Raw genomic sequence first — 26,197 nt, 5'->3', positions numbered from 1 at the left:
GACCGCGGCCGGCCCGCGCGCGGGTTTCCCGCGTCACGTGACCCAATGGAGCTGCCGTATCCTTTTTTCGGCGTCACGTGACGAGGGAGCGCCCTCCCCCCCGCGCGCGCCGTTCCTGTGTCACGTGACAAAAGCGGCGCTGCGGGAGGGGAGGCGGGAGCGAGGCGCGCGAGGGCGCCGTGACGCACTTCCGGCGCCGCGGCGGAAGCGGCGGGGCCGCCTAAGATGGCGGCGGCGTGAGTTGCATGTTGTGGGGCCGCCGGGAGGAGCCGCCGCCGCCCCGTCCCCGTCCCGCCATGGCGGTGACCGTGACGCTGAAGACGCTGCAGCAGCAAACCTTCAAGATCCGCATGGAGCCGCACGAGACGGTGAGGCCGCGGCGGAGCCCCCGCGGGGGGCGCGGGCGGGGCCGGGCTGAGGATGGGCCCGGACCTCGCCCCCCCCACCCCCTCACCCCGCGCCTGCCTAAGGGAGGGGGGGTCTGGACCCTCGCGGGGCTCCCCAGGGCCGGGATGGAGCTGGGTGAGGAGGGGGCGGGGTCGCCGTGTCCCCCTGACCCCCAGTTTGAGGGGAGGGCAACCGAGGGGCGTCACCTGAGGGGGCTCCGTGTGCCCCCGGGCCCGGTTTGGGGGGGGGAGGAGGATGAAGCCGTAGATGTCACCGGGGCTCAGCCCCCCTTTTTTGGGGGCTTTCCGCTGTTTTTTGGGGTAAATCAAGGAGGTTTTCGTGTCCCCCGTAGGTGGGGGGGAAGCGAGTGGCGTCACTCGGGGGGCTCCGCATCCCCCCACCCCTCATTTTGGGGGAGGACTCTGTCAGGGGAGCTCCGGGTGCTTCTGTGAGGGGGCAAAACCGAGGGCCGTCACTGGGGGGGGGGATCCCCATTATTGTTCCCTGTGAGGTCCCCCCGGACCCCTCCCACCTTTGGCAGCAGCTCAGGCCCCTGCGAGGGTCTGGGGGATGACTTGGGGGGGTTATTTAGGAAAATCCTTCAGCAGCACTTGGGGTTTGTCCCTCCCCTCGCTCCAGCTGAACTCCCCTGCTTTGGGGGGAGTCCCTGGGGTCGCGGGGGGGGTTTTGGGGTGGCCTGAGCCCATCCCGGCCGCAGGTGCGGGCACTGAAGGAGAAGATTGAGGCCGAGAAGGGCAGCGATGCCTTTCCCGTGGCGGGCCAGAAGCTCATCTACGCCGGGAAGATCCTGAGCGACGACGTCCCGATCCGGGAGTACCGGATCGACGAGAAGAACTTCGTGGTGGTCATGGTGACCAAGGTGAAACCCCCGGACAGGGATTTTGGGGCTCTCCAGAGGTCTCGAGAGAGCCCCCAGGGGTCTCCAGGAGGGTTTGGGGGGGGGTCTCCTGAGGATCTGAATGGTTTTGGGATCATTTGGGGAACCCTCGAAGGGTCCTTGGGAGGGATTTTGGGGTCCCCAGGGAGAGCTGGAGGCTTTGAGGGGCTGGGGGTGGATTTAGGGTGGGTTTGGGGGGGGCTGGGAAGGGTCTGGGGGTGATTTCAAGTGTCTCCAGAATTTTGGGGTGGCTCTGAGGGGTCTTTGGGAGGGTGTTTGGAGGTCCTTGGAGAGTCCCACAGCATTGGGGGGGGGGGGAATTGGGGGTCTCGAGTGGTTTTGGGGCTCCCCCAGAGTGGGGGTGGGGGTCCCAAAGGATCCCCAACCCCCCCTGCCGCCCCCTCCCCAGGCCAAGTCGGCGCTGGGCTCGGCGGCCCCCGAGGCCGGAGCCCCCTCGGAGCCCCCCGCAGCCCCCCCGGGGCCCCCCCCGGCTGCCGACGCTGCCCCTCCCCCTCCGGCCGCCCCCAGCGAGGAGCCCCCGGCCCAGGACCCCCCCGCCCTCGCCCTGGCCGAGCCCGCGGCTGGGTAAGGGGGGCTCAGGGAGCTGTTTGGGGGGGTGGTCTCATCCCATTTGGGGGCCACAGGAGGGGGTTGGGGGGGATTGAGGGGTGGGGGGGTCATTTCATCTGATTTTGGGGAGCAGGGCAGTTTTTGGGGGGGGGGGAATGGGGGGGTCTGGGCTTGAATTAGGGGGTGGGGGGAAAACATGGGGAGGGGGTCTTTGCTTCAGATTTCAGGGGGGACCGGAGAGTTCTGGGATGGGGTCACAGGGGGTCCTGGGGGGGGTCGCAGGGGGTTTGGGGAGGTCACAGGGCATCCTGGGGGGTCACAGGGATTTTGGGGAGGTCACAGGGCATCCTGGGGAGGTCACAGGGGGTTTTGGGGTTGCTGGGGCTCCCCTTGGATTTTCTCTCCCGTGGATCCGCAGCTCCGTTCCCCCCCCGGGCAGCTCCGGGCGCTCGGCCGACGCCGCCTCCACCCTCGGTGCGTCTCTGGGGGGGTCTTGGGAGGGGGCTTGGGGGTTCCCAGGGGTGGAAATGGGGTTGAGGTTTGGGGGACTCACTGTGGGGCAAAAGGGGGGGGTGTTTGGGGTCTTCTACTTGCTGAAGTGGGGGAAAAGGAGGGTCTTGGGGCTGGGTGGTCTTTGGGGGTCCTTTCCCAGCTCTGGTAGTGACTGGAAATGGATCCATGGAGCTGTGGGGGGGGGGGTCCTGGGGGTCCCTTCCCAGCACTGGCAGTGACTGGAAATGGATCCCTGGAGCTGGGGGGGGGTCCTGGGGGTCCCATCTCAGCCCTGGCAGTGACTGGAAATGGATCCCTGGAGCTGGGGGGGGTCCTGGGGGTCCCATCTCAGCACTGACACGGGGACACAGCGACTGTAAATGGGAGGGGGAGGCGGTTTCAGGGTTGGGGGAGGGGGTGTCTCGGGGCCGGGGGGTGCCGGGGGTCCCTCGCAGCTGACGGGGAGGGGTCCCGCAGTGACGGGCTCGGAGTACGAGACGATGCTGTCCGAGATCGTGTCCATGGGCTACGAGCGGGAGCGCGTGGTGGCCGCGCTGAGGGCCAGCTACAACAACCCCCACCGCGCCGTGGAGTACCTGCTGACGGTGAGGGGGGGGGCTCAGGGGGCAAGGAGGGTCCTGGGGAGGGGCTCAGGGGGGTTCTGAGGGTGTTTGGGGTGGGCGGTCAGTGGGGAGCCCCAACTGCATTAATCCCCCTTGCAGTATCAGGTATCTGCTTAATGTGAGGGGGGGTCCTCAGGGGGCAGAAGGGTCCGGGCTGGGGGCTCTGGGAGGGTCCTGGGGGTCCTCAGGGGGCAGAGGGGTCCGGGCTGGGGGCTCTGGGAGGGTCCTGGGCTGGGTTTGAGGGGGGATTTGGGATGGAAGAGTTTGGAGAGGGGTCTGGGGGGAGTCCTGGGGGTGCCCCTGACCCCCCTGACCCCCTCCCAGGGCATCCCCGGCAGCCCCGAGCGCCCGCCCGTGCAGGAGTCTCGTCCCCCGGAGCAGCCCCCGCCCGAAGGTCAGTGGGCGTGGTGGGCTGGGGCACAACGGCCACACCCCGCGAGGCTCCGCCCCTTTGTGGGTGGGGCCAATCACTCTGGAACAGCCTTATTCGTGGTTTGGGGCGTGGTCTATGTAAGCCACGCCCATTTGTGGGTGGGGCCTGTGAGGGTGGAGCGGGTCCAAGCTATGGCGGGGGGTGATGGGTGTGGCTTGACCACACCCATTTGTGGGCGTGGTCTCACGGTTCGGTCCCGCCCCGCCCCCCTTCCCCCCCCCCAGGTGAGAACCCGCTGGAATTCCTGCGGGAGCAGCCGCAGTTCCAGAACATGCGGCAGGTGATCCAGCAGAACCCCGCGCTGCTCCCGGCGCTGCTGCAGCAGCTGGGCCAGGAGAACCCCCAGCTGCTCCAGGTACCCCCCTGAGCCCACCTGGGACCCCCTGAGCCCACCCTGACACCTCCTGAACCCACCCAGGACCCTCTGAGCCCACCCCGGCACCCCCTGAGCCCATCTGGGACCCCCTGAGCCAACCCTGACACCTCCTGACCCCACCCTGACATCCCCCAAGCCCACCTGGGACCCCCTGACCCCACCCTGACACCCCCTGAGCACACCCTGACACCCCCTGAGCCTATCCTGACACCCCCTGAGCCCACCCGGGACCCCTTGACCCCACCCTGACACCCCCTGAGCACACCCTGACGCCCCCTGAACCCACCCGGGACCCCCGCCCGGGCTGATTTCCCCCCGTTTCCCCCCCTGCCCAGCAAATCAGCCAGCACCAGGAGCAGTTCATCCAGATGCTGAACGAGCCGCTGGGCGAGCTGGGCGAGCTGGAGGGGGAGGTGGGAGCCATCGGGGACGAGTCCCCCCAGATGAACTACATCCAGGTGACCCCGCAGGAGAAAGAAGCCATAGAGAGGGTGAGCGGGGCGGGACAGGCTCTCAGCGGGGTTCTGAGCTACCCTGAGGGGAAAATGCAGCTTTTTGCACCCAAAATTAACGTGGGCGGGCAGGGTCAGTAGCAGGGCCCGGAGCGAGCGTGGGTGGGGGGCTGGGAGTGGGGTTCAGAGCTAATTCTGGTGGGAAATGATGTTTGTAGGGCTCAGAGTAATGGGAAATAAGGGTTTTAGGGCGTGGTATAATGGGGCCACGGCTAACAGGGCTGGGAGGGGGCGTTATTGGGGTGCAGGGTTAACAGCGATGGCAAATGATGTTTTGAGGGAACGGGGAATGGGAAATACAGCTTTTAGGGCTCAGAATAAGGGGGGCAGGAGGTGCCATCAGTGGGGCCTGGGGTTAATGGGGTCAGGAGGTGCTGCTATGGTGGCCCAGGGTTATGGGGTCAGGGTTATGGGGTCAGGAGGTGCCGCTATGGGGGCCCAGGGTTATGGGGTCAGGGTTACTGGGGTCAGGAGGTGCCGCTATGGGGCCCAGGGTTACGGGGTCAGGGTTAATAGGGTCAGGGTTATGGGGTCAGGAGGTGCTGCTATGGGGGCACAGGGTTACGGGGTCAGGGTTATGGGGTCAGGAGGTGCCGCTGTGGGGGCCCAGGGTTATGGGGTCAGGGTTATGGGGTCAGGAGGTGCCGCTATGGGGGCCCAGGGTTCCGGGGCCCCGCTTTAACGCCCCGCACGCAGCTGAAGGCGCTGGGCTTTCCCGAGAGCCTGGTGATCCAGGCCTACTTCGCCTGCGAGAAGAACGAGAACCTGGCGGCCAATTTCCTGCTCAGCCAGAACTTCGACGACGACTGAGGGACCCCCGGCCCTCCCCCCCACCCTGGGGGGGGGGGCTCCTTCTGCCTCCAGGGGGGTCCCCACGCTCTTGTGGGGGGGTAGGGATGCAATCCGGGCCCTCCCCCCCACCGTCCCCGGAGCCTCGGGGGGGGTGGGGATCCCCCCCCAGCCCTTCCCCTCCCCACCCCGGGAGCAGGGGGAGCCCCCCCCTGCTCTGGGGGAGGGAGGGGGGTCTCAGCACCCGCTTTCTCCTGGCCCCCCCCTCCCCAAAAAACCGACCCCACCTCCCTGTCAGGCCCCGGGGAAGGGGGGGTGGGGGGGGGCGGCGCCGCGGAACAACCAAAACTGGCGGCAAAGAGATTAAATGCAGAGTTTTAAACCCATTCTGGGGGTGTCGGGTATTCTCATTTCCTCGAGAGGAGGCTCAGGAGGAGGTTCCGGTGATTCTGGGGGGCTGCAGCACTTTTGGGGGAGCTCGGAGGACAGCTCCAGTGGTCTCCGGACAAAGCGGGGGTCAGGAGGTCGCCCCGGTGCTTTTGGGGGGGCTCTCGTTGCTCTCCGGGGCCGCCCCGGGGAGCGGCCGTGCGGCCGCAGCCGCCTCCGCCTCCGCCAAGGCGCTCCGAGCCGCCTCCTCCCGCTCCTGCCGCCGCCGCCGCTTCTCCTCCCGCCGCTGCTGCCGCTCCAGGTCGTCCAGCAGCTCCTGGGCTCGGGCCGAGGCCCGGGCGGGGGTCCCGGGCCGCGGGAGCCCCCCCAGCCCCGCCTCGGCCAGGAGCCGCTGCCGCCGCGCCGCGTCCGCCCGCGCCCGCTCCCGAGCCGCCTCCCGGTCCCGGCGCCACGCGGCCACCCGGGCTGGCATCGCCGCCAGGCTGCGCGACACCAGCTCCTCCCTGGGGACACAGCCGGCGGGGGGGGGACACTTGGGGACATCCCCACGTGAAGCCACCGCCGCCCCCCCGGTTCTCCCGGTAACCCCAGTCGGTCCTCGCCAGACTCAACGGCCCCTCCCCAGTCCTGCTCCCAGCCGCACCTCTCCTTCCTCCGCCGCGCCTCCTCCCGCTCCCGCTGATCCAGCACGGCCTCCACATCGCGGAGCGGCGGGTCCCACTCGCGCTCCTCCGCCTCCGCCTCCCGCAGCTGCTCCGGGCTCGGCCAGAGCCGCCACACCGCCACCCCCGACGCCTCCCCGAGCCGCCCGAAGCGCCGCGCGGCCGCACGCAGGTCCTCGGGGTCTCCCGGGGCCGGGCCTGGGCGGCGGCGCAGCGGAGCTGCCCGGTAGGGCCGCGCCGGGGGCGGGAGCGGCGGCGGGAGCCGGGAGCGGGCCGGGCCCAGCGCCAGCAGCGCCCGCCGCAAGGGCGCCGCCATCTTGGGCGCGCGCCTGAAGTGACGTCACGGGAGCGGCCGAAGGGGCGGGGTCTGCGTGGGGGCGGGGCTTAAAGGGGGCGTGGCCACAGTGATGGGCGGTGACGTGGGCGTGGTTACGGGGTTGGGGGCGGGGCCCCGGCGCGGGGGGGAACCCGGGGGGCGTCAGGGGGGACCGGGGGGTCCCGGGGCCTTTCGGGCCGAAAGCGGCCCCGGCTCATCCCGGAGGAGTTTGGGGGAGCCCGGGGAGACTCGGGGGGGCCCTCGGAGCAGCGTCCCGGGGGGACCGGGGGACACCGGGGGGGGGCCCGCGAGCGGCGCTGGCTCAGCCCGGGGGTCCCCGGAGGATTTGGGGGACACCTTTGGGAGAATGTGGCTCCTCCGTGGGGCAGAAGCGACCCCCAAAAACGCACTGGGGGGGCCGGGGGGGGCACATTGCCAACGACCCCTCGGCTCCTCCCCGTGGGGGGGGCTGGGCTGGGGGCGGACCCCCCTAAACCCCCCCCAACCCCCCCAAACCTTTTCAGCCGCCGCCAAGCCCGGGGCCGCTGCCAAGCGCCGGGCGCCGTTAACCCCTCCGTGCCCGCCGCCCGTCCCCCGCGCCCCCCCCATCACCGGGATGCTCCCCCCGCTGCCCGGATCCTCTCCCGGGGGAGGGGGCGCGGGGGGCGGACGGGATAAACGCGGAGGGGGCTGCCGGGCGGCGGGGCCGCTCCTCGCGGGGCCCCTCGGGGGGGCCGCGGCCCCCGGAACGCCGGGGCCCCCCCCGCCCGCTCTGGCGGGAGCTGCCGGGGGCCGCGGAGGGGGGGGGAGCCCTAATGGCTTCCAGGCCTCGGCAGCCGCCGAAAATCTGCCGCGAAGCTGAGCCAAAACCCCCCGAAATCGCCCCAAAAGCTTCCCTGGGCCTCCCCGGGGGGGTGGTCCAATGGGCTGGGGCCCCCCCCGCAGCCCCCAGGCTCCCCCCCGCCAGCCGCGGGACTCGGGGGTCCAAATTTCCCCCTCCGCCGGTGAAACCGGGGCCCCTAAACCCGGCCAGCGGGAGGGGCCCCATTTTGGGGCAGTTTCGCCTGATTTGCGGGATTCTGCAGTTCCCGCGTTTGTCCGGTCCCGCTGCCCGCAGCCACGAATTTCCCCGCGGGGGGACGCATCGCCCCACAGCCGGGTTTAGCCCAGGGTCCCCCCCCCCGGGCCACCTCTGTCCCCCCCCCGCTCGTCCCCGGGGCTGGCAGGTGACCCCCTGCAGTGTCGCTGCCCATCGCAAGGTGCCAAAAGCGTGTCGCGACATGTCGAGGCGCGGCTCCGCACGTCGTGGCGTGTGTCGCGACCCCCGTGGGCACCGCCGTGTCCCCCCCCCCCGCCCCCCGCCGCCCCGCGCTCGGCTCCATCTGCAGCCGCAGCCGGTGACAGCGGCACATCTGGCGCGGGGGGTCCCCGAGCAGCTGGTGGGGACACGAGGGGGACACGGGGGTCTCGGCGGGCCCTGCGCGACACACGCACGCCGGCGACACGCGCGAGGACTCGGGTCCCCTCTGCCCACCTTGTCCCCGCTGTCCCTTCCCCGTACCGGGCGGGGCGGGGGCTTGGTCCGCCCGTGTCCCCCGTGTCCCCCGCAAGGTGACAGTGCCACCCCCCCGCCGTGGCACCAGCCCAGCGCGGCGAGGGACACAGCCGTGCCACCCACGGGGGACACGGGGGGCGCGGGGGGGGTGCTGGGACACGCTCGCGGGGTCACCCGGTGGCCCAAACCGCGTCCCCTCGGGCCACCCCGCGGCGCCGGGGGCGGCGGAGGCTCCGGCAGCGAAGGGGTGACAGTGGCGGCGGCGGCGGTGCCAGCGCTGGCACCGGGTGGTGACAGATGGCGGAGGGACGCGGCCGCAGCCGGAATGACAGATGAGGCTCCGCCGTCACCGCCGCTGCCATCGCCACTGTCACTGTCACTGCCATCGCCGTGTCAGTGCCAGTGTCACCCGCACCGCCGTGGCACTGTCGCTGCCATCGCCGTGTCACTGTCACCGCCGGTGTCACCCGCACCGCCGTGGCACTGTCACCACCACTGCCATCACCGTGGCACTGCCATCACCGTGTCACCGCCAGTGTCACCCGCACCGCCGTGGCACTGTCACCACCACTGCCATCACCGTGGCACTGCCATCACCGTGTCACCGCCAGTGTCACCCGCACCGCCGTGGCACTGGCACTGTCCCCACCCCACGGCGCTGTCCCCGTGGCTGTCATTGACTCTGTCACTGTCACGACACAGTCGCTGGCGCTGGCACCGGACCTGTCATTGTCTTGGCACTGCCACTGTCACCGGCGCTGCCATCGTCAGGCCGTGGCCACCACGGCGGCCACTGCCCTGTGCCACCTCCAGCGCTGCCACCGCCGCTGTCGCTGTCACCCGTGGGGACCCACAGCGGCTCCCGCGGCCCTGTGGGGTCACAGCGATGCTGGGAGGGGGCGCAGAGAGGGCGGCGGCCACCCCATGTCCCCCCATATGTCCCTCGTGTCCCCCCCGTTCCCCGTGTCCCTGTGTCTCCTCACGTGTCCCCATCCCCCGTGTCCCCCATGTCCTCCTGTGAGTCCCCCCGTGTCCCTGCGTGTCCCCCCGTGTCCTCGCCGTGTCCCCCCGTGTCCCCCATGTCCCTCCCCGTGTCCCCCCCCGTGTCCTCCCCGTGTCCCCCCCCGTGTCCTCGCCGTGTCCCCCCGTGTCCCCCACGCTCCATCCCGTCCTGGGCGTGGCCTCCGGGACAATGGGCGGTGCCAATCCCGCACTGGGCGTGTCCTCGGCTATCGGGGCGTGTCCCACAGTGGGCGTGGCCTCTCCGGTGGGCGTGGCCGGCGCGCGCTTCCCGCGGCAAAAGTGCGGCGGGCGCCAACTTCGGGCAAAACTTTCCCCGCGCGCCGCCGGCACCGGGACCCCCGGGACCCCCCGGCACCCCCCGGACCCCCGGAGCCCCCCGCCATGCCCCGCCGCGGCTGACACCGCCGCCATGTACTCCCCGTACTGCCTCACCCAGGTACGGCCGGGCCGGGGGGGCCGGGACCGGGAGGCGCCCGGTAACGGCGGGGGTAGGGGGGCCCGGAGGGGCGGGGGGGGAGGAAGAACAGGCGCCCTTTGCTGGGGGCCGCGATTGGCTGCTGCCCCCCCAAAAACGGGGTGTAACGGACGGGGGTGCGACCCCTTCGTGATCGCCGGTGCCTCTCGGGGCAGCGGCGGCTGCGGGGACCGGGATCGGGCTGGTCCCGGGCTGCCGTCCCGGAGCGGCCCCGCTCGGCTCCTCGGAGCGGGGGCTCCCGGTTCTGCCTCGGTGCGGAGCGGATCTGAGCCGCGGGACGCTCGGCCCGGTGACGCCGCGGAGCCCCGCTGCCGCCGGGGTTCGGTGCGGGACCCCGCGGGACGGGGCCGCCGGTGCCACGGGGGGTTTCGCGTCCCCGGCACCGCCGGGACGGGCGGGACCCCGGCCCCGGAGCGGGGCTGTGGCGCCGGGGTTCGTCCGAGCGCGGCCGGGAGGCCCCGGGGGGACGACCTCGGGGGCTGGACGAGGGCGAAACCCCGCGAGGGCCACCAAGGGCGGGGGACGCTCGTTCTAGGGGGGCCGTGGGGGGGTCGCGGCGGGCCGTGGGGTCGGGGTGGGGGGGCCGTGACTCCGCTTTCTGGTGGGGGCGCGCGGGGAGGAGCGACACCGGGGAGGGCACAACTCGGGGGCTCCGGCACCCTAGAGGGGTCCCTGCCCCCCCCCCGCGCTGTCCCGGGCTGCCCCCGGTGTCCCCCCCAGCGCGGTTTGCGGGGCGGCCCGGCCCCCACCCCCCTTCCCTTCCCAGCGTTGCCCTTTTCTCCCGCTTTTCGGGGCGGTTTTGGCGGCCGGTTGCGTCTGGGCCGGCGGCCAGCGGCGCTTCTCGCAGCTTCGGCGCCCGCCCCGCACACGCGTGTGCACGCGCCAGCGACACGCCAGCGCACACGCGTGTGCCCCTGCCCGCACCCGCCAGCCCGTGCCAGCGCACACGCGTGTGCCCCGAACCCCCGGCCTCGTGCCTGGCACACGCGTGTGCTCCCCTCGTGCCGCCCTTTTCCCTCCCGCAGCCGTTTCGGGGCGGTTTTGGGCCGGTGCCACCGGTGGATTTTGGGCGCTGGGTTGCACCCGGGAGCGCCCGGAGTGGGAGGTGTCACGGCCTTGGGACAACCGGGCATGGGCTGGTGTCCCCTGGTGTCCCCTGGTGTCCCCTGCTGTCCCTGGCAGCGGATGTGGCCTCCACGGGGAAGCCCCAGGCTCTGGCTGGCGGTGCCACGGCTGCTCGCTGGGCCACGATCCCCCCGCATCCCCTCCGTGTCCCCCTCATGTCCCCTCCGTGTCTCTCAGGGTCCTCCCGTGTTCCCCTCAGGGTCCCTCTGTGTCCCTCGGCATCCCTCCCACGTCCCCGAGGGTCCCCTCCACGTCCCTCGGGGTCCTCCCGTGCCCCCTCCCCGCCGCACAGAGCCCCCCCCGGGGGACGCCGGTCACGGACACCCCCCCAGCATCACCGCTGCTGTCACCACCTGGGTGACCCGCGGGGCAGGGACACTCCCGGCCCTCTGCCGCTGCCCCGGTGGCCGCCGGGGGTGACAGCCAAGCGGGTCACTGTCCCTCGGCTGCGGTGCAGGGGTGGCACAGGTGTGACACGCGCGTCTGCGAAAGGGCCCAGGTGTGACACACGTGTGACAGGGCACGGGCGTGACACGCACGCACGAAAGGGCCCGGGTGTGACACGCGCGTGTGATGGGCGCGACACGCGAGGGCCGGGGCACAGGTGTGATGAGGACAGAGGCGGCACACGCGTGTCCCCGGGCTGGCAGCCCACGCGTGGCACACGTTTCGCCCTGCACACGTGGCAGCCCCTCCGTGTGCGCGGCCGCCCCAGGTGTGACACACGCGTGTGGCGCGTCCGAGCCGCGCGCCAAGGCCCGGTGCCCCCCGCGCCGCGGCTGATGCAATCGGGGCAGGGGGAAGCACCACCCCCCCACCCCCCCCGTGGCGGGTGACACGCGTGGGGGGCACGCCGGGGGAACGCGTGTGACCCCTGCACACGCGCGGGTGGCTTTGCGTGAGCGCACGCCCGGCGCTGCCGCACCCCCGTGCTCGGCTGAGCCCCCCCCCCCCGTGTCCCCCCGTGTCCCCCCGTGTTCCCCCCGTGTCCCCCACGGTCGCCGGCGGCATCAATAATGGAGGAGCCCTTGGCCGGGCCGGGGGGGCCCTGAATTATTGATGGGCCACAAAAAGCTTTCTTGGACGCCGCAGCACCGCGGGGCCCCCCCGGCCCGGGCTGGCACGAGGCCACGGGGGGGGGGCCGGGCCGCGGGGTCCGCGCTGGGGAGGGAGCGGGGCCGGGGGGGGGCGGGGGAACGCCCGGACGCCGCGGTCCAGCGGTGCCAAACCGCATCGATCGGCCCCGCGTGCTGCGGCACCGCCTGCAGCCGCCGCCGCTCCCCCCGCGGAGCCGCCCGGGACCCCCCCCCCCCCCCGGCACGGCCCGGATGTCGGGGTCCCGGTTCGGAGCGTGGGGAAGCGGGGGGGGGGGCGGATGCCCGGGTTCCCCTCGAGCCGCCCGGACGCCTGGATGCTCCACGTGGCTGCGGGCAGGGCCGGGCGGGCGCTTCCTCTGCGCAGCCCGGGCCCCCCCTCCCCGAATGCCAGGGCCCCCCCTCTGAATGCCACGAACCCCCTCCGATGCCAGAGTCCCCTGCCAATGCCAGGGTGCCCCCCAAACGCGCGGGTCTCCCCTTCTCAGCTGCCTGGTCCCCTGCCAGAACCATCCGGCATGTTCTCTCCGAGGCCACCTGGACGCCAAGGTCCCCCCCGGACACCGGGGTCCCTCGTGGGCCCCCCTCCCTCCCCGCACGGGGGTCCAGGACACCCCTCAGTCGCTCCCACCCCCCTCGGCTGCCCTCCTCCCCCCCTCCCCACACACGGGAGGGTCTTGGCAGCGGCGTCAGGGGCCGCCGGGGGGATTTTTGGCGGCAATTCCGGCTGTTTCGGGCTGTTTTCTCTCGCGGCGAAGCCGAGGGCCGGGGGGAGCTGGCAGCGGCGCGGGAGGGCGGGCGCTGCCGGGGCGGGGGGGGGGGGGGTGAGGGGGGGGTTGGTTGGTTTGGTTGTGTTTTTTTTTTTTCTTCTTTTTTTTTTTCTTCTTTTTTTTTTTTTTTTTTTTGTCTTTTTTTCCCTCTTTTCTGTTTTTTCTGGGCTTTTCCCTCCCGATCCGGCGCCGCCCCCCCTGCCGCCGCGCTGGCGCTTTGCCGGGCGCTCGCAGCTGCGGACGCGGCGACGTGGCTTCGCCCGAGACTGCGGCTCAATGCGGGGCCGGCGCAGCCAATGGCAGCTCCGCGGCATCGCGGCACCGCCGCCGGACCCCGCCTCGGCACCGACCCCCGCGCCCGCCCCGGGACCCCGGCCCGGGCACCGACCGCGCTGGCCGCGCACGGCCCTGGGCCTGAGCCTCCAGATCCTTCCGTGGCTGCCCTCGCTGCTCCGGGCAGGGGTGGGGAGGGGTCTCAGGTGTCCGGGAGGGGTCCCAGGCGTTGGGGAGGAGACCGAGTGTCCGGGCGGTGTCGCCGGAGCCGGTGGCTCTTTGTCTGTGCCGGGGTTTTGGTGGGGACTGAGGTATCGAGGCCGCTGACCGCCGTCCACCTGAGCCAGCCTGGCTCCCGCGATGCCCTCCCTGGGTGGGCACTCAGGTGTCCGGGAGGGGTCTCAGGTGTCCCAAAGGCCACCCTGTGCCAAGCGGATGCTGCTGGGCCTGGCCGCTGGGGTCCTGTAGGGCCAGCAGGGAGGGATCCTGGGGCAGGGGGGCCCAACCACCGTCCTCAGCCCCCCCCAGGAAAACCTCCCCGCTGCGGCTTTGGGTTGAAAACCGCGAGGTTTGGGGCTGGGCGAGAGCCGCTGCCCAGCCCCGCTGCCGAAACGCCCAAATTTTGGTTTCTTTCCTTTGCACAGAGGGATTTAATTACCGGGGGGGTTGGGAAGGGGGAAAAAGCGTTGGCTCCGAGTGCCGCGTCCGGGATTTTGGGGGCAGAAACGTCGGGTTTGGGCCATTCCGTGCTGGGGCCGCCACGGGGCTGGGGCGAGCGGCCAAATCCGGGGCCTTCCCGCGCCGGTGGCGGGGGCGGCGGGGCTGCGGGAGGCGAGAGCGGGACCCTTGGGAACCCCCCCCACCACCACCACCCAGAGCCGTCCTCGCTCGACCCTTTTGCACGAGGGTTTTTGCACGAGGGGGCCGCAACAGGAACCCCCCCCACCCCCGCGCTTCCTCCATCCAGCGCGTGGGGTTTTTGGGGTGAAATCGCGAGGTTTTGGCGAAGCCCCCCGGTGGGCTCAGCCCCCTCCCCTGCCCGCCTCCCCTCCCCCCCCCGGGGTCCCCCCGTTGCACGCGCGTTGCACACGCGGGGCGCGCGCGGGGCACACGCGGGGCGCACTCGGCCCCCCCCACCTCGGGCCACGCCCCCTTCTCGCCAAACCACGCCCCCCGGGCCACGCCCCGCTCCGCGCTGGCCAATGGCGAGGCCGCTCCCCCCGCGCGCTGCGCTCCCATTGGCTGCGGCCGCGCCGATCCCGGTGCCAAAAAGGGGCCGCGGTGGCTCCGCGCGCTCCGCGCCCGCGGCGGCGGCGGCTCCGGGACCCCCCGATAGCGACAGCCCCCCCCCCCCCCGAAACCGGGACCCCCTGCCCGCACACACACACACACACACACACCGGCAGGGACCCCCGACAGCCGCCCCCGCAGCGGGGTCCCGCCCCCACCCCCCCCCCCGGTAGGGTCCCCCCGCACCGGGATCCCCCATCGCCCGGTAACCGGGATCCCTCGGCAGCTGCGCTGTCCCGCCAGCCGGGATCCCCGCTCCTCCATCCCCCGGTAACCGGGATCCCCGGTACCTGAGCGTTCCCCCTGCAGGGTCCGCACCCCCGGGCCCGCCCCCCCCCCCTTTCCCGGTAGTCCCCGTTAACCCCTTCCCCTCCACGCCGTTTGCGCCCCCCGTCCCCGTCTGTCGCCCCCGGTTCTGCCCCGCCGGGGCCCGACTGGCAGCTGCCTACGGCCGGGATGAGCCGCCGCGATGGTACGGACGGGACGGGCCGGGCTGGGAGCGGCGGGGCCGGGCCGGGTACCGGGGGCAGGCACTGGTGGCACCGGGGACTGCGACAGCGGCCGGGATGGGGCCGGGGAGAGGGGAGAGGGGAGAAGTGATGGGGAGCGGAGGCGCTGGCGGTCGAGACAGGAGACGGAGGTGGCACCGGGGACTGCTGGGGACGGAGATCGGTGGCAGCGGGGATGGGGTTGGCAGCAGGGACCGGCGCTGGGGATGGGGACCGGGGCGGCCGAGCCCCGACGGCAGCGGGAGTGTCAGCGGGAGGCGGGTGGGGACGAGCGGGGAGGGACGGGGCTCTGGTGACACGGGGGACCGGGCTGTGGCAGTCCCGGAGACGGGGTTGTGGTGACACCGGGGATGAGGCTGTGCTGGTACTGGGCATGGGGTTGTGGTGACACGGGGGACGGGGCTGTGCTGGCACTGTGGACGAGACTGCGGTGACACCGGGGATGGGGCTGTGCCGGCAGCAGGGTCGGGGCTATGGTGACACCGGGGATAGGGCTATGGCAGTACCGGGGACGCGGTTGCAGCGGCACCGGGAACGGGGCTGCGGTGACACCGGGGATGAGACTGTGGTGGTGGCACCGGGCACGGAGCTGTGCCACTACTGGGGACAGTGCCGTGGTGACACCGGGCACAGGGACAGGCTCAGCCGTCCCCGCTCTGGCCACACGGGAGCCCCGCAGGGCCGGGAGCCGCTCGGGCACCGGGAACCCGGCGCATCCCCGCAGGGCCGGGACTGCCGGGGTCCCCCACGGGGTTGGGACCGCCGCGGTCCCCCACGGGGCTCCCGGGGTCCCCCAGATCCCACATCGCCGCTCCCCAGAGAATGAGGACGGGGATGGGAACGGCGGCGGTCCCCGCGTGGGTCCGTCCCCGCGGGGGCTCCGCGGCCGCCCCACGGCCGCCGCCCCAGCCCGCGCCTGTGCCCTCCCGTGCAGGATGAGTTCCACCCCTTCATCGAGGCGCTGCTGCCCCACGTCCGGGCCTTCTCCTACACCTGGTTCAACCTCCAGGCCCGCAAGCGCAAGTACTTCAAGAAGCACGAGAAGCGGATGTCCAAGGAGGAGGAACGCGCCGTCAAGGACGAGCTGCTGGGCGAGAAGCCGGAGGTCAAGCAGAAATGGGCCTCGCGCCTCCTGGCCAAACTGCGCAAGGACATCCGGCCCGAGTGCCGCGAGGACTTCGTGCTGTCCGTCACCGGCAAGAAGGCGCCGTGCTGCGTCCTCTCCAACCCCGACCAGAAGGGCAAGATCCGCCGCATCGACTGCCTGCGCCAGGCCGACAAGGTGTGGCGCCTGGACCTGGTGATGGTCATCCTCTTCAAGGGCGTCCCGCTGGAGAGCACCGACGGCGAGCGCCTGGCCAAGGCGCCCCAGTGTGCCAGCCCCGGCCTCTGCGTCCAGCCCCACCACATCGGCGTCACCATCAAGGAGCTCGACCTGTACCTGGCGTATTTCGTCCACGCGCCAGGTGAGTGCGGCCGCTGCAGGGATGGACACGGCGCCGAGCCCCTCAGTCCCCGCTTTGGGGATGGTGCCCACCCTGGTGCCTCACTGGGGGGGGGTCTACACGGCCACCCTGAGCCCCCCCCAGGACCCCCGGCCCCACCTGGGCCATCCCCGGCCGGCCTCGCTCGCACAAAGCCGCGCCGAGTGCCAACGCACGCGCCACGCGCCCGGAGCCGCGTGCCAAGCCCGCGTGCCAGGATGGGCACCGGGAGCGGGGCCGGGATGGCGCCGGGATTGGCACCGGGATGGGCGCGGAGCCGGGCCGGGCACCGGGGATCCGCGCCGCAGGCACCGATCTGTGCCGTGGGCGTGCAAAGCGCCCGCACCCCTCGTGCCCGGGGGGGTCCCGGGGCCGCACGCGGGGCTGGGGGGTCGCGCGCGTGTGCGGGCGCAGCCGAGGTGGGGGGCACACGTGTGTGTGGATCAGGGGGACCCCAGCCCAGCCGCTCGCTCCCCCCGTCACTCCTGCTGCGCTGAGGGTGAATTTTGGGGCTGGAACGAGCGGTTTTGGGGTCGCTCCGCCGCTCCCGGCTGCCTCGGTCCTTCCCATGCACCGAGGGCGAAGGAGGCGCTTTGGGGGTGTCTGTCCTACCCCCCCTCCCCAAATCCCCCCTCCACGCCTGCACGCCAGACCCAGCAAACCCACGGGGGGGCCCTGTGCCCCCCCAGCCCCCCCCGCACCCCCCAGCTCCCCCCCCGGCCCAGCTGCCGGGGCTCAAATCCCCCAAACGCGGCTCCCACCCGGCGCCGCCAAAATGGCCCCGGTTGGCACCGTGCCCCCGTGCGCGGCACGAGGCCCCGCGAGCAGCCCCGGCCCCCCTCCCCGGCGGCCCCCCCGCGCCCCCCGCCCCCTCCCCACGCCGGGGGCCCTTTGGCTGCCGCGGGCCGGGGGGGGCTCGGTGCCAACCCCCCCTTGCGCGTAAGATGGCGGCGCTTGTTGGCACCCGAAACGCTCTGCGGCACCACGGCCCCGCGCCGGGACCCTCGCGCTGTGGGGACCCCCCGCCCGGGCGCCAGGACCCCCGTGCCAAGGTGTGTCACACCCCCCCCCCCCTCCCCCAGCCACCGCCACAGCCCCCCCAGCTGCCGGGACCCCCGGCCTGGCCCCCCCCGAGCTGCCCCTCGCACCCCCCACGTGCCCTGGGGGGACGCGTGGGGACATCGGGGTCCCCTTCCCCACTGGGGGGGGTCCGGACTCACTCTGGGGGGGCTGTAGAGCCTTGGGGGGACACGCGGGGGGGGGACGACATGAGGACAGGGCAAGGTGGGGGCTGCAGGAGGGTCTGGGGCGGCCGGGGTGCAGCCGTGGGGGTCTTTGGGGGGGGCGGGGGGCTCCAGGTGGGCTGCGGGGCTGCCCAGGTGCTGTTCCCCCCCCCTCGGTGTGGGGGACGCAGGTGCGGGGGGGGTCACCCCGCGGGGGGGTCGGGGCGCAGCTGCCCAGCAGCACCTGCCCCCCCCCCCCCGCGGGCTGGGGGGACATGGGGGGGGGTTCGCTGGGGCAGGGGGGGTGAGGTGGGATGGGGTGCAGGGACCCCCTCCCCAGTGGGTCTGGAGGGGTCTGGGGGCTGAGGGAGGACTCGGCGTGGGGGTGGGTGATGGGGGGGGTCCGGCACGCGCCCGCCACGCGCACCCCACAAGCCCCCCCCCCCCCCCCAGCCGGGGTCGCGACCCCGCACGTGCCCCACTGACCCCTGACCCCCCCCTGGGGTGACACGGCGGGGTCAACACCGGGACGGGCACGGGGGGGGCTGTCCCCTCGCCCCTCCCCCTCTCGGACGCCTCAGTCCCCTCCTGCTGTGGGGGGGGGACACACAAACGGAGCCCCCCGACCCCCGCGGGGGCACTGGAGGGGGGGGGACGGAGGCGTCCGGGCTGGGGGGGCCCAGGGGGGTGGGACACCCATTCGCCCGCCGGGAGGGGGGTCCCGGGGGGGTTCCCAGGTGTGGGGGGCAGATGGGGGGATGCCGGGGGGGACCCAGGCGGGCAGGACCGGGGTGGGGGGGGGGGGGGCAACCCAGGCGTCCGGGTGCCCCCCCCACTCTGCACAGACAATGGGCGCTTTGTTGGCGCTGCCCGTTGGCGGGGGGCCAGCGCATTCCTGGCCCCCGGCCCGGCCCCACGGCGGCCCCCGGCCCCCCCCGGCCCGGCCCCCTGCCAGCCCCGACCCCCCCCCGCCCCCCAGCGCCGGCTGTGGCCCCCCCCCCCATCACCTGGCCGAGGGGTGCGCGGCCACCCGGGTCCCCTCGGGGGTGCGGGGGGGGTGGGACACCCCCACACCTGGGTCGTGCCTGGGCCTGGGGTGGGGGGGAGCGGCCGGTGGGGCCCCCCCGGTGGGGCTGCGGGCGCTGGCGAGGTCCCGGCGGGCGCTCACCTCGAACGACCCTGCGGGAACAAGGGGCCCTTCAGCGGCGGCAGCGGCGGCGGGGCTGCCCCTCCCTCCCCCGGGGCATCGAGGGGTCCCCGGGGTCGGGGGGGACACGATGGTGGAGTGGGGGAGGGGACAGGGGACATCCCCGTGTCGGGGTCTGACCCCGTCTCTTCGCACCCCCCCCTCCAATCCCCCCCCCCCCCCAGATTCCGGACAATCGGACAGCTCAAACCCGCAGGGAGACGCGGACATCAAACCACTGCCCAACGGTCAGTGCCCCCCCGCGGTGTCCCCAGTGTCCCCTCAGTGTCCCCTGTGCCTTCTGCGTCCCCTCCGTGTCACTCCTGTGTCCCCAGTTCCGCTCCTCGCACTTTGTCCCCACGTCCCCCCCCCCGTGTCCTCGGTGACCCCCGTGCCCCCCCGAGTCACCCCCCTGTCCCCCTGTCCCCAGGGCACCTGACCTTCCAGGACTGCTTCGTGACGTCGGGTGTCTGGAACGTGACGGAGCTGGTGAGGGTGTCCCAGAGTAAGTGGGGACACGGGACGGGGGTCCCGGCTGGGGGGGACACCGGGGGGACACGGGGGTGGCACGGGGGGGACGGGAAGCGGAGGGGACACAGGATGCGGGGATGTGGGGGACACGGGGGTGGCTGGGGAAGGGGGGGGTGGCCCTGCGTGGGTCCCCCACGTGTCCCCCGTGTCCCCCCAGCCCCAGTGGCCACGGCGTCGGGCCCCAACTTCTCGCTGGCCGACCTGGAGAGCCCGGGGGGCTACTACAACATCAGCCCTGTTGCCCTCGGCCGCCGGCCCCTGGGGCCCCCCACTGCCAGGTACGGGGACCCCCAACCCCCCTGCGACCTCCAGGGCCCCTATTTGGGGGTGCTTCCCCATCCAGGCTCCCCCATTTCAGGGCATTCTCCTCCCCAGGACACCTCAAGCCTTGGGGTCTGGGGGTTCCCCCTTGCACCCCCAAGACCCTGCCTGCGCCCCCTGTTTGGGGTTTAACCACCCACCCAACCCCCCCATTTTGGGGTGTTCCCCCCCACGAGCTCCTCAACCCCTGGAACACCCAAACCCCTGGGATTTGGGGGCTCTCTTTTGCACCCCACAATCACCTGGGACCCCCAAGGAATCCCGTCTTCCCCCTCCGGACACCTGGGTCCTATGGGGGGGGGGCTGGGACCCCTGGGCTCCCCTTCTCAGCTCGTGGGGTGACACTCCCGGGCCCGGAGGTGACACCCCTGTCCCCACAGTGGCCCGAAGCGCCCCAAGGCGCTGGACGAGGGGGACCTGGAGGGTCCCGGGGACGACGTCTTCTACCCCGGGCCGGGGCGGTCCCCAGCCCCCGGCAGCAGCCAGGGGCCCTGGGGGGGGGACGTTGACACCGGTGGGTGAGACACGGGGGGGCTCGGGGGGCCACGAGCGCACCGGGGGGACAAGGGGGGGACACGGAGGGGGCTCCTGGGGACAGATGTGGCCGCAGGCGGGGGACGAGGGGACGTTGGGAGGGACACGGCGAGGGGGACGCGGGGGATAACGGGGAAGCTGTGGGGGCGCGGGGGGGGGGCACCGGGGAGGGCTGGTCAGTGCCGGGGGGTCTGGGGGCACACGGGGGAGAAGTCTGGGGACGGGGGGGAGGGTGTGGGGGTGCTGGGGTCCGGCTGCCCCCCCCGACCCCCTGGCCCCCCCAGGCCCGGCGGCGCTGAAGAAGTCGGGGAAGTTGGATTTCTGCAGCGCCCTGTCGGGGCACGGGGCCGCGCCCCGCATGGCCTTCGGCCACCACCCCCTGCCCGTCCTGGCCGGCGTCCGCCCCGGTGAGACCCCACACCCCCGGACCCCCTTCCCCCGGGCCCTCCACCCCGACCTCCCCCCGCCCCGTCCCCGCTGCTCGGGGTGGCCCCGGGGGGCTGCTGGGTGACCCTGGGCGGGGCGGGCCGGGGGCGGGGGGATGTCCCTGGGCGCGGGCAGGCGGGCGGGCGGGGGTCGGTCCGGCCCGGGGGTGGGTCCCCGTGGCCGCCGGGGTCCCGTGGCCGCCGGCGCTGGCGCTGAGGGTCCCTGCAGGCAGCCCGCGGGCCACGGCCTCGGCGCTGCACTTCCCGTCGGGGTCCCTCCTGCCCCAGTCGAGCCCCTACTTCGCCCACCCCACCATCCGCTACCACCACGGGCAGGACTCGCTCAAGGACTTCGTCCAGTTCGTCTGCGCCGACGGCGCCGCCCAGGGCCCCCAGGTGCGGCGGGGACGGGCGCGGGGGCGGCCCGGGGGTCGCGGGGAAGGCCCGGGGGTCGCGGGGACACGCGGGGACATCGGGACCGCCCCGGCGGGGCCCGGCTCAGAACGAGGCGCAGGAGGCGGGGCCTGTATGCAGATTAGGCGGGGAGGCGGGGCCGCTCCCCTGGATGCAAATAAGGGCGAGGAGGTGGGGCCTGTATGCAAATCAGCGGTGCCGGAGCGTGAATAGATGGACGCCATGCAAATAAGGCACAAGGGGCGGTCCGTGTATGCAAATATGCACAAGGGGGCGGGGTCTGTATGCAAATGAACCCAGGCGGCCGCGCTGGCTGCGGCAGGGCCAGGAGGGGGTGACGTAGACCCCCCCCCCCCCAAAATCCAACATGGGGACACCCCCCCCCACTTGGGGACGTCCCGCCTGGGGACCCCACACTTGGGGAACCCCCACCGGGGACCTCCCACCTGGGGCATCCCCACGTAGGACCCCCACGCGGAACCCCCCACCTGGGGACCCCCCCCCCCCCCAGGCCGGGTGCGAGGGGGCTGCAGGGCCCCTCCCCGACCCATCCCCGTCCCAACCCCTCCCTCCCGCCCCGTCCCGCTGCCCCCCGCCCCGCCCCAGGCCCGGGGGTCCCGGGGGTCCCGGGTGCCCGTCACCGTGTTCTCGTTGCAGCCGTGCGGGGCGCAGGGCCGGGCCGGGGGGGCTGCGGGGGCCCCCCTAGCCCGGCCCCTGCCCCTGCCCCCGCCGGAGCCCAAAGCCCCCAGCGGCCCCCCGGGCGGAGCCCCCGCCGCACCCCGTAAGTGCCCCACTGCACCCCACTGCGCCCCACGGCACCCCACGGCACCCCACGGCACCCACTGCGCCCGCAGCCGGGCCCTGGCCGTGGGGGGCGGGGGGCAGGGGGGCCCGGCAGGGGGGCGCAGGGGGCGCAGGGGGGCCCAGGTGCAGGGGGCAGGTGTGTGGGGCGGCGGGGTGCCCGGCAGAGGGGTGCAGACAGGCGCAGGGATGCCCAGATGTGGGGCTCAGGAGGGTGCAGAGGTGCCCAGATGTGGGGCGCGTTTGGCGAGGGGTTCAGAGGGGCGCAGCAGTGGGGTGCAGGTGCCCAGGTGTGGGGTGCAGAGCAGTGGGGCGCAGGAGAGTGCAGGTGCCGCTTGGGGAGCTCGGGGCCGGGGCCAGCGGCCACCCTGGGGTGACCCGGCACAGGGTGACACACCTGGGACCCCGGCGTGCCCCTGGGGCAGGTGACGGGACTGGGGCGGGGGGGCCAGCAGGTGCCAGGGGCTGCCCGGGGGGGTCCTCGAGGTGCCCCCCGGGACAGGAGGCAGGGGGTGACCCGGGTGCCAGGGGCTGCCCAGGGACGGGTGGCAGGACCGGGGGGCAGCAGGTGACGGGGGTGCCCCAGGTGACAGGTGCCCCCGCCCGGCCCGGCTGCCCGTGCATCATCACCTGCATCGTCATCGCTGTCACCGGCCCGGCGCCTCATTCCCCCGCCCCCCCCCCCCCCCCCATTCCAGCCCGGTTCCTTCGCCATTTCCCCTCCTTTTTACCCCATTTTCGCTGCGGGGGGGAGGCGCGGGTGGGGGGGAATCCTGGATCCGGACCCACCTGGGTCCCCCCCGAGGGCAGGGGACACCTGGATGGTCCTCGGGGGTGGGGCCCAGGGAAGGTTGGGGGCCTCGGGGGGGTCCCCACAGGTAAGTACCAGGTGGGGAGGGGGTTCCTCAGGGGGTCTCGTCACCGCGCGCCCGTCACGGGGGTCTCACACGGGTGCGGTGGAGCACGGGGGGGGGTGGGGGGGGAGGGGAGGCTCTCACCGCGGCTGTGCCGCCCCCACCCCAGCCCGGGCTCCGCACACCTGGGGGGGGTCGTGCGGCACCCCCGCGTGTCCCCCGCGTGTCCCCGCGGGGCGGTGCCGGGCTGAGCCCGCTCTCCCCGCAGCATTCGCAGCGTCAGGCGCCGCCGCTGCCCCCCGCCTTGTCGGCCTCGGACCCCGCGACGGCAACTTTCTGACCCTCCCCCAGCAGCAGGTACGGCCCCCTCCCCTCCCCCACACGTGGGACCCCCCCCCCCCCCCGGACCCTCCCCTGCACACCCGGGTCCCCCCCCCTTGGACATCCGGGGTGTCCGGCCAGACCCCTCGGACCGCTGGGTCCCCCCTGCAGAGCTCTGGGCCACCTCCTTTGACCCCTGAGTCCCCCCCGGCCACATCTCGGTGGCCCCGGGACCCCCGGGCGTCCCCGCCGCCCACCGGAGCCCCCGGCCACGCCCCCGAGGTGACGTCATCACTGCGGGGACAAAGGGGGGCGTGGCCAAGCCACCCCAGCGGGGCCGCCATTGGCCCCCCCGGCCCCGTGGCACGACGCCCGATTGGCTGCCTGCCCTGCAGCGGCGGCCGCTGATTGGCTGGCGCCGGCGCGGGACCGCGGCGGGGCCCGGAGCCAATAGGAACGGGGGGGCCAGGGCTGGCAGCCAATGGGGGCTCTCGGCGGGCCAAGCAGAGCGGGCCCTGACTGGCTGGCACCGTGAGGCAGGAGGGGGCGGTGCCGCCGCTGATTGGCTGGCACCGGCGCGGCCTTGGCAGGCTGCGGGCGCTGCGGCGGCACGGCGCGATCCCATTGGCTGCGAGCGGTGGTGCGGCGGCGGCTCAGCCAATGGCGGCGCGGCTCCCGCGGGGGGGCGGGGCCTAGCGGGGGGGGGGGTCCCGCCATGTGCCCGCCTTGAGGCCGTGGGGACCCCCGGGACCCCCGAGCGGGGGGGGCCTGACCCGTCCTGAGGGGTCCTGGGGGGCCGGGCGTGACCCCCCCCGCCCCACCCGGGGGGTTCTGGGGTGTTTTGTCCCCCCCAATCCGGAGACCCCTGAGCATGGAGGGGTCCCCAGTCCATTTTGGGGGGGGTCAGGAGGGGCTGGGGCTGTGTCCCCTCACCCACCCCGAGTCCTAAGGGGGGGGTCTCAACCCTTTTTGGGGGGTCTCGGGGGGAGGGTGTCCCCCTCCCCACCCCAAAATGGGAGGTCCTGCGGTTACGACCCCCCCCCAACCCCAAGGACCCCGAGCCGAGGGGGGGGGTTGATGTCCTGGGGGGGTCAGGAAGGTCTGGGGGGGGGTCTCTGCGTGTGTCCCCCCCCCTTGCTGACCCCCATCTCCCCCCAGTCCTGGTTCCTCTGACGCTGCCCCCGGACGAGGAGAAACCGCCCGAAAAAGGAGAAAAAAAAACCGACAAAAAAAAAACCAACAACAACAACAAAAACCCCACAAAAATCCCCCAAAATCCCACCAAAAGAAAACCCACAAAAAAAAACCCACAAAAAAAAAAAGAAAAAAAAAAAAAAGCCGCAGCCCCCCCTCCCCCTTCCCTCCCCCCCCCCAAAAAAAAAAACAAACCCGGCCCCCCCCCGCCCCATCCTACCGCCGTCCGCCCCCCGGGGGGGGCCCCGACCCCACCCCCACGACGTGGATGAGGGTTCGGCCTCTCTGATGTGTCCCCCCCTCCCCAAAAAAACACCCCCCCGCCCCCCCCCGGCACACACAGGGTCACCCCGGGGAAAGGGAAAAAGGGGGTGGGGGCCCAGGGTGGGGGGGGGGGGGGCAAAGCTGAGGCGCTGGAGGAGGGGGGGGTCATCATCCCCCCTTTAAAATCCCCCCCCCCCCAAAATCACGCCTCTCTCTCTCTCTCTCTCCCTCTCCCTCCTGCCCCCCCTCCCCAAAAAAGCCGCGCCCCCCCCCCCCGCCGCGCACACGCGTGTGCCCCCCCCCATCACCAGCACTCGCTCCGCACACGCGCGTGCCGGGGGGGCCCCCCTCGCTGCAGGCCAGCGAGCGGGGGGGCCGCGGGGGCCACAGCACCCCCCACCCCCCACTGACCCCCCCAGCCTTTGGGGTCCCCCTCCTCTCCCCCCCCCCCCAGCTCATTTTTTTAATTAAGTGCAATTACCCCCCGCCCCCGCCCCCCCCCCCCCGGGGTCAAACTCCCGCGTTTGGGGTCAAACCCCCCCTGTTTGGGGTCAAACCCCCCCTGTTTGGGGTCAAACCCCATCCCCCCCCCCCCTCGTTTTGGGTCAGACCCCCCCCCCCCTCCCCTCCCCATTTTTGGGGTTCCCCCCTCCCTCCCCGCCCTTTTTCGCTCCACTCCCCCCTTTTGGGGTCAAACCCCCCCCTTTTGGGGTCAAACGCCCCCTTTTGGGGTCAAACCCCCCCTCCCCGTTGTGCTCCCCGCGTCCCTCCCCCCCCCCCAAGGGTTAAATCCCGCGCCCCCCCTCGGGGTCCAGCCTCCCATTTTGGGGTCAAACCCCTCCTTTTCGGGTCTCTCCCTGCCCCCCCCCCCCGCTCTCCAAGTGCTTTTTTGGGGGGAAATCCCCCAATTTTCCCTGATTTTACCCACGGGGGGCGCTCTCCCCCCCCCCCCAATTTTATGTTTTTTTATCGTTTTTGGGTAATTTCGCTCCGAATTCGCGTTCTGGGGGGGTCACGGGGGCCTCGATTCCCACCACCGGCAGCGGGGGGGGGGGGGGGGTGCCAGCCGGGGGGGGAGGATTTGGGGGCGTTTTGCTCATTTTTGGGGTTTCCTGCACCTTCGGCTGATTTCGGTGGGGGGGGGACGGGATGGGCCCCCCCCTCCGCCCCCGGGGGTGATTTTGGGGGGGGTTCAGCCCCCCCCCCCTCCCCGGCCCCCGGATTTTGGGGTCAGATGGACCAAAATCGCATTTGCCTTAGACCCCCCCGCGTGCCTTCCCCCCCCTCCGAGCCCCCCCCCCCAAAATGGGGACAATCATTCGGGCCCCCCCTTTTGGGCACCCCCTTTGTGGGGCCCCTCCCCCCCCCTTTTTGACCCCTCCCCCCGGATTTTTGGGACCCCCCCCCCACCCCCCGCAGTGCCCCACCCCCACGAGAAACAACACCCCCACACACCCCCCCCCCAATTTTTGGGGCCCCCCCCATTGGGGCCCCCCACCAGCAATGGGGGCCCCCAACATTTGGGGACCCCCCCCACCAGCAATGGGCCCCCCCCGGGCAATGCGACCCCCCCCCCAAGCTCTGGGTACCCCAATTTTGGGCCCCCCCGCCCCGAAAGGAAACCCCGGGGGGGGGGGCGATGTTGGGGGGGGGGGCGTCGCGCTCGGGCCCCGCCCGCACCAGCGTTGCACATTTTTGGGGACCCCCCCCAGGTCGCCCCTCACCCCCCCCCCCGCACGTGGTAGTGACGTCATTTCCCAGGGGGTGGGTCGGCCCCTCCCCCCCCCTCCACTCCCCCCCTCCCCCCCCATCGCGGGATGAGGAAAAACCGCGGAAAAAGGGGCGGAAAAGGACAAAAAAATGGAAATAAAAGTGTCGTTACCCGCTGAGTGCGCCTGGGCCGGGGGGGTTGGGGGGCGGGGGGGACGTGGAGGGGATTTTTGGGTCGTGGGGGGCATTTGGGGAGGGGCACGGGGAGATTTGGGGGGGTCTGGGGGCCATTTATGGGGGCACAGGGGGATTTGGGGGAGGCTTAGAGGTTAAGGGAGGGATTTGGGGGGTCCGGGGGTGGTTTCGGGGGCCTGGG

The 26,197-nt window shown here is 72.9% G+C and overlaps 3 protein-coding genes across 10 annotated transcripts; 2 read left to right on the top strand and 1 right to left on the bottom strand.

Annotated features, from left to right (window-relative positions):
- The first annotated feature begins 188 nt into the window (after nucleotides 1-188).
- On the top strand, nucleotides 189-5,466 carry RAD23A (RAD23 homolog A, nucleotide excision repair protein). 2 transcript variants are annotated; one of them, XM_082299416.1, is made up of 9 exons: nucleotides 189-368; nucleotides 1,106-1,267; nucleotides 1,695-1,870; nucleotides 2,295-2,329; nucleotides 2,825-2,952; nucleotides 3,295-3,364; nucleotides 3,628-3,758; nucleotides 4,115-4,270; nucleotides 4,988-5,466. In XM_082299416.1, the coding sequence occupies exons 1-9, from the start codon at nucleotides 246-248 to the stop codon at nucleotides 5,099-5,101; spliced, it is 1,095 nt and encodes a 364-aa protein (XP_082155542.1). In that variant the 5' UTR covers nucleotides 189-245; the 3' UTR covers nucleotides 5,102-5,466. The 2 variants fall into 2 exon arrangements, with proteins under 2 accessions (XP_082155542.1, XP_082155541.1); XM_082299415.1 differs by having other exon boundaries at nucleotides 2,274-2,329.
- GADD45GIP1 (GADD45G interacting protein 1) lies at nucleotides 5,440-6,462 on the bottom strand. Its single transcript, XM_082299417.1, has 2 exons — nucleotides 6,111-6,462; nucleotides 5,440-5,970 (listed from the first exon to the last, which is right to left on the bottom strand). Exons 1-2 carry the CDS (start codon nucleotides 6,443-6,445, stop codon nucleotides 5,598-5,600), a joined length of 708 nt encoding a protein of 235 aa, XP_082155543.1. The 5' UTR covers nucleotides 6,446-6,462; the 3' UTR covers nucleotides 5,440-5,597.
- A 2,821-nt stretch (nucleotides 6,463-9,283) lies between these two features.
- NFIX (nuclear factor I X) lies at nucleotides 9,284-24,606 on the top strand. Of its 7 annotated transcripts, none has more exons than XM_082299256.1 (10): nucleotides 9,284-9,459; nucleotides 15,494-16,025; nucleotides 18,638-18,700; nucleotides 18,883-18,957; nucleotides 19,141-19,261; nucleotides 19,685-19,818; nucleotides 20,123-20,245; nucleotides 20,600-20,659; nucleotides 22,601-22,689; nucleotides 23,812-23,973. In XM_082299256.1, exons 1-10 carry the CDS (start codon nucleotides 9,433-9,435, stop codon nucleotides 23,824-23,826), a joined length of 1,239 nt encoding a protein of 412 aa, XP_082155382.1. In that variant the 5' UTR covers nucleotides 9,284-9,432; the 3' UTR covers nucleotides 23,827-23,973. The 7 variants fall into 7 exon arrangements, with proteins under 7 accessions (XP_082155382.1, XP_082155380.1, XP_082155385.1 ...); XM_082299254.1 differs by having other exon boundaries at nucleotides 20,493-20,659; nucleotides 23,812-23,946; XM_082299259.1 differs by lacking the exon at nucleotides 20,123-20,245.
- Nucleotides 24,607-26,197: the final 1,591 nt, after the last annotated feature.

Source organism: Coloeus monedula (assembly GCF_965178545.1).
Source record: "Coloeus monedula genome assembly, chromosome: 31".
Classification (NCBI taxonomy): domain Eukaryota; kingdom Metazoa; phylum Chordata; class Aves; order Passeriformes; family Corvidae; genus Coloeus; species Coloeus monedula.
The sequence above is the reverse complement of the archived record's forward strand: the minus strand, read 5'-3'. Positions and strand labels throughout refer to the sequence as shown.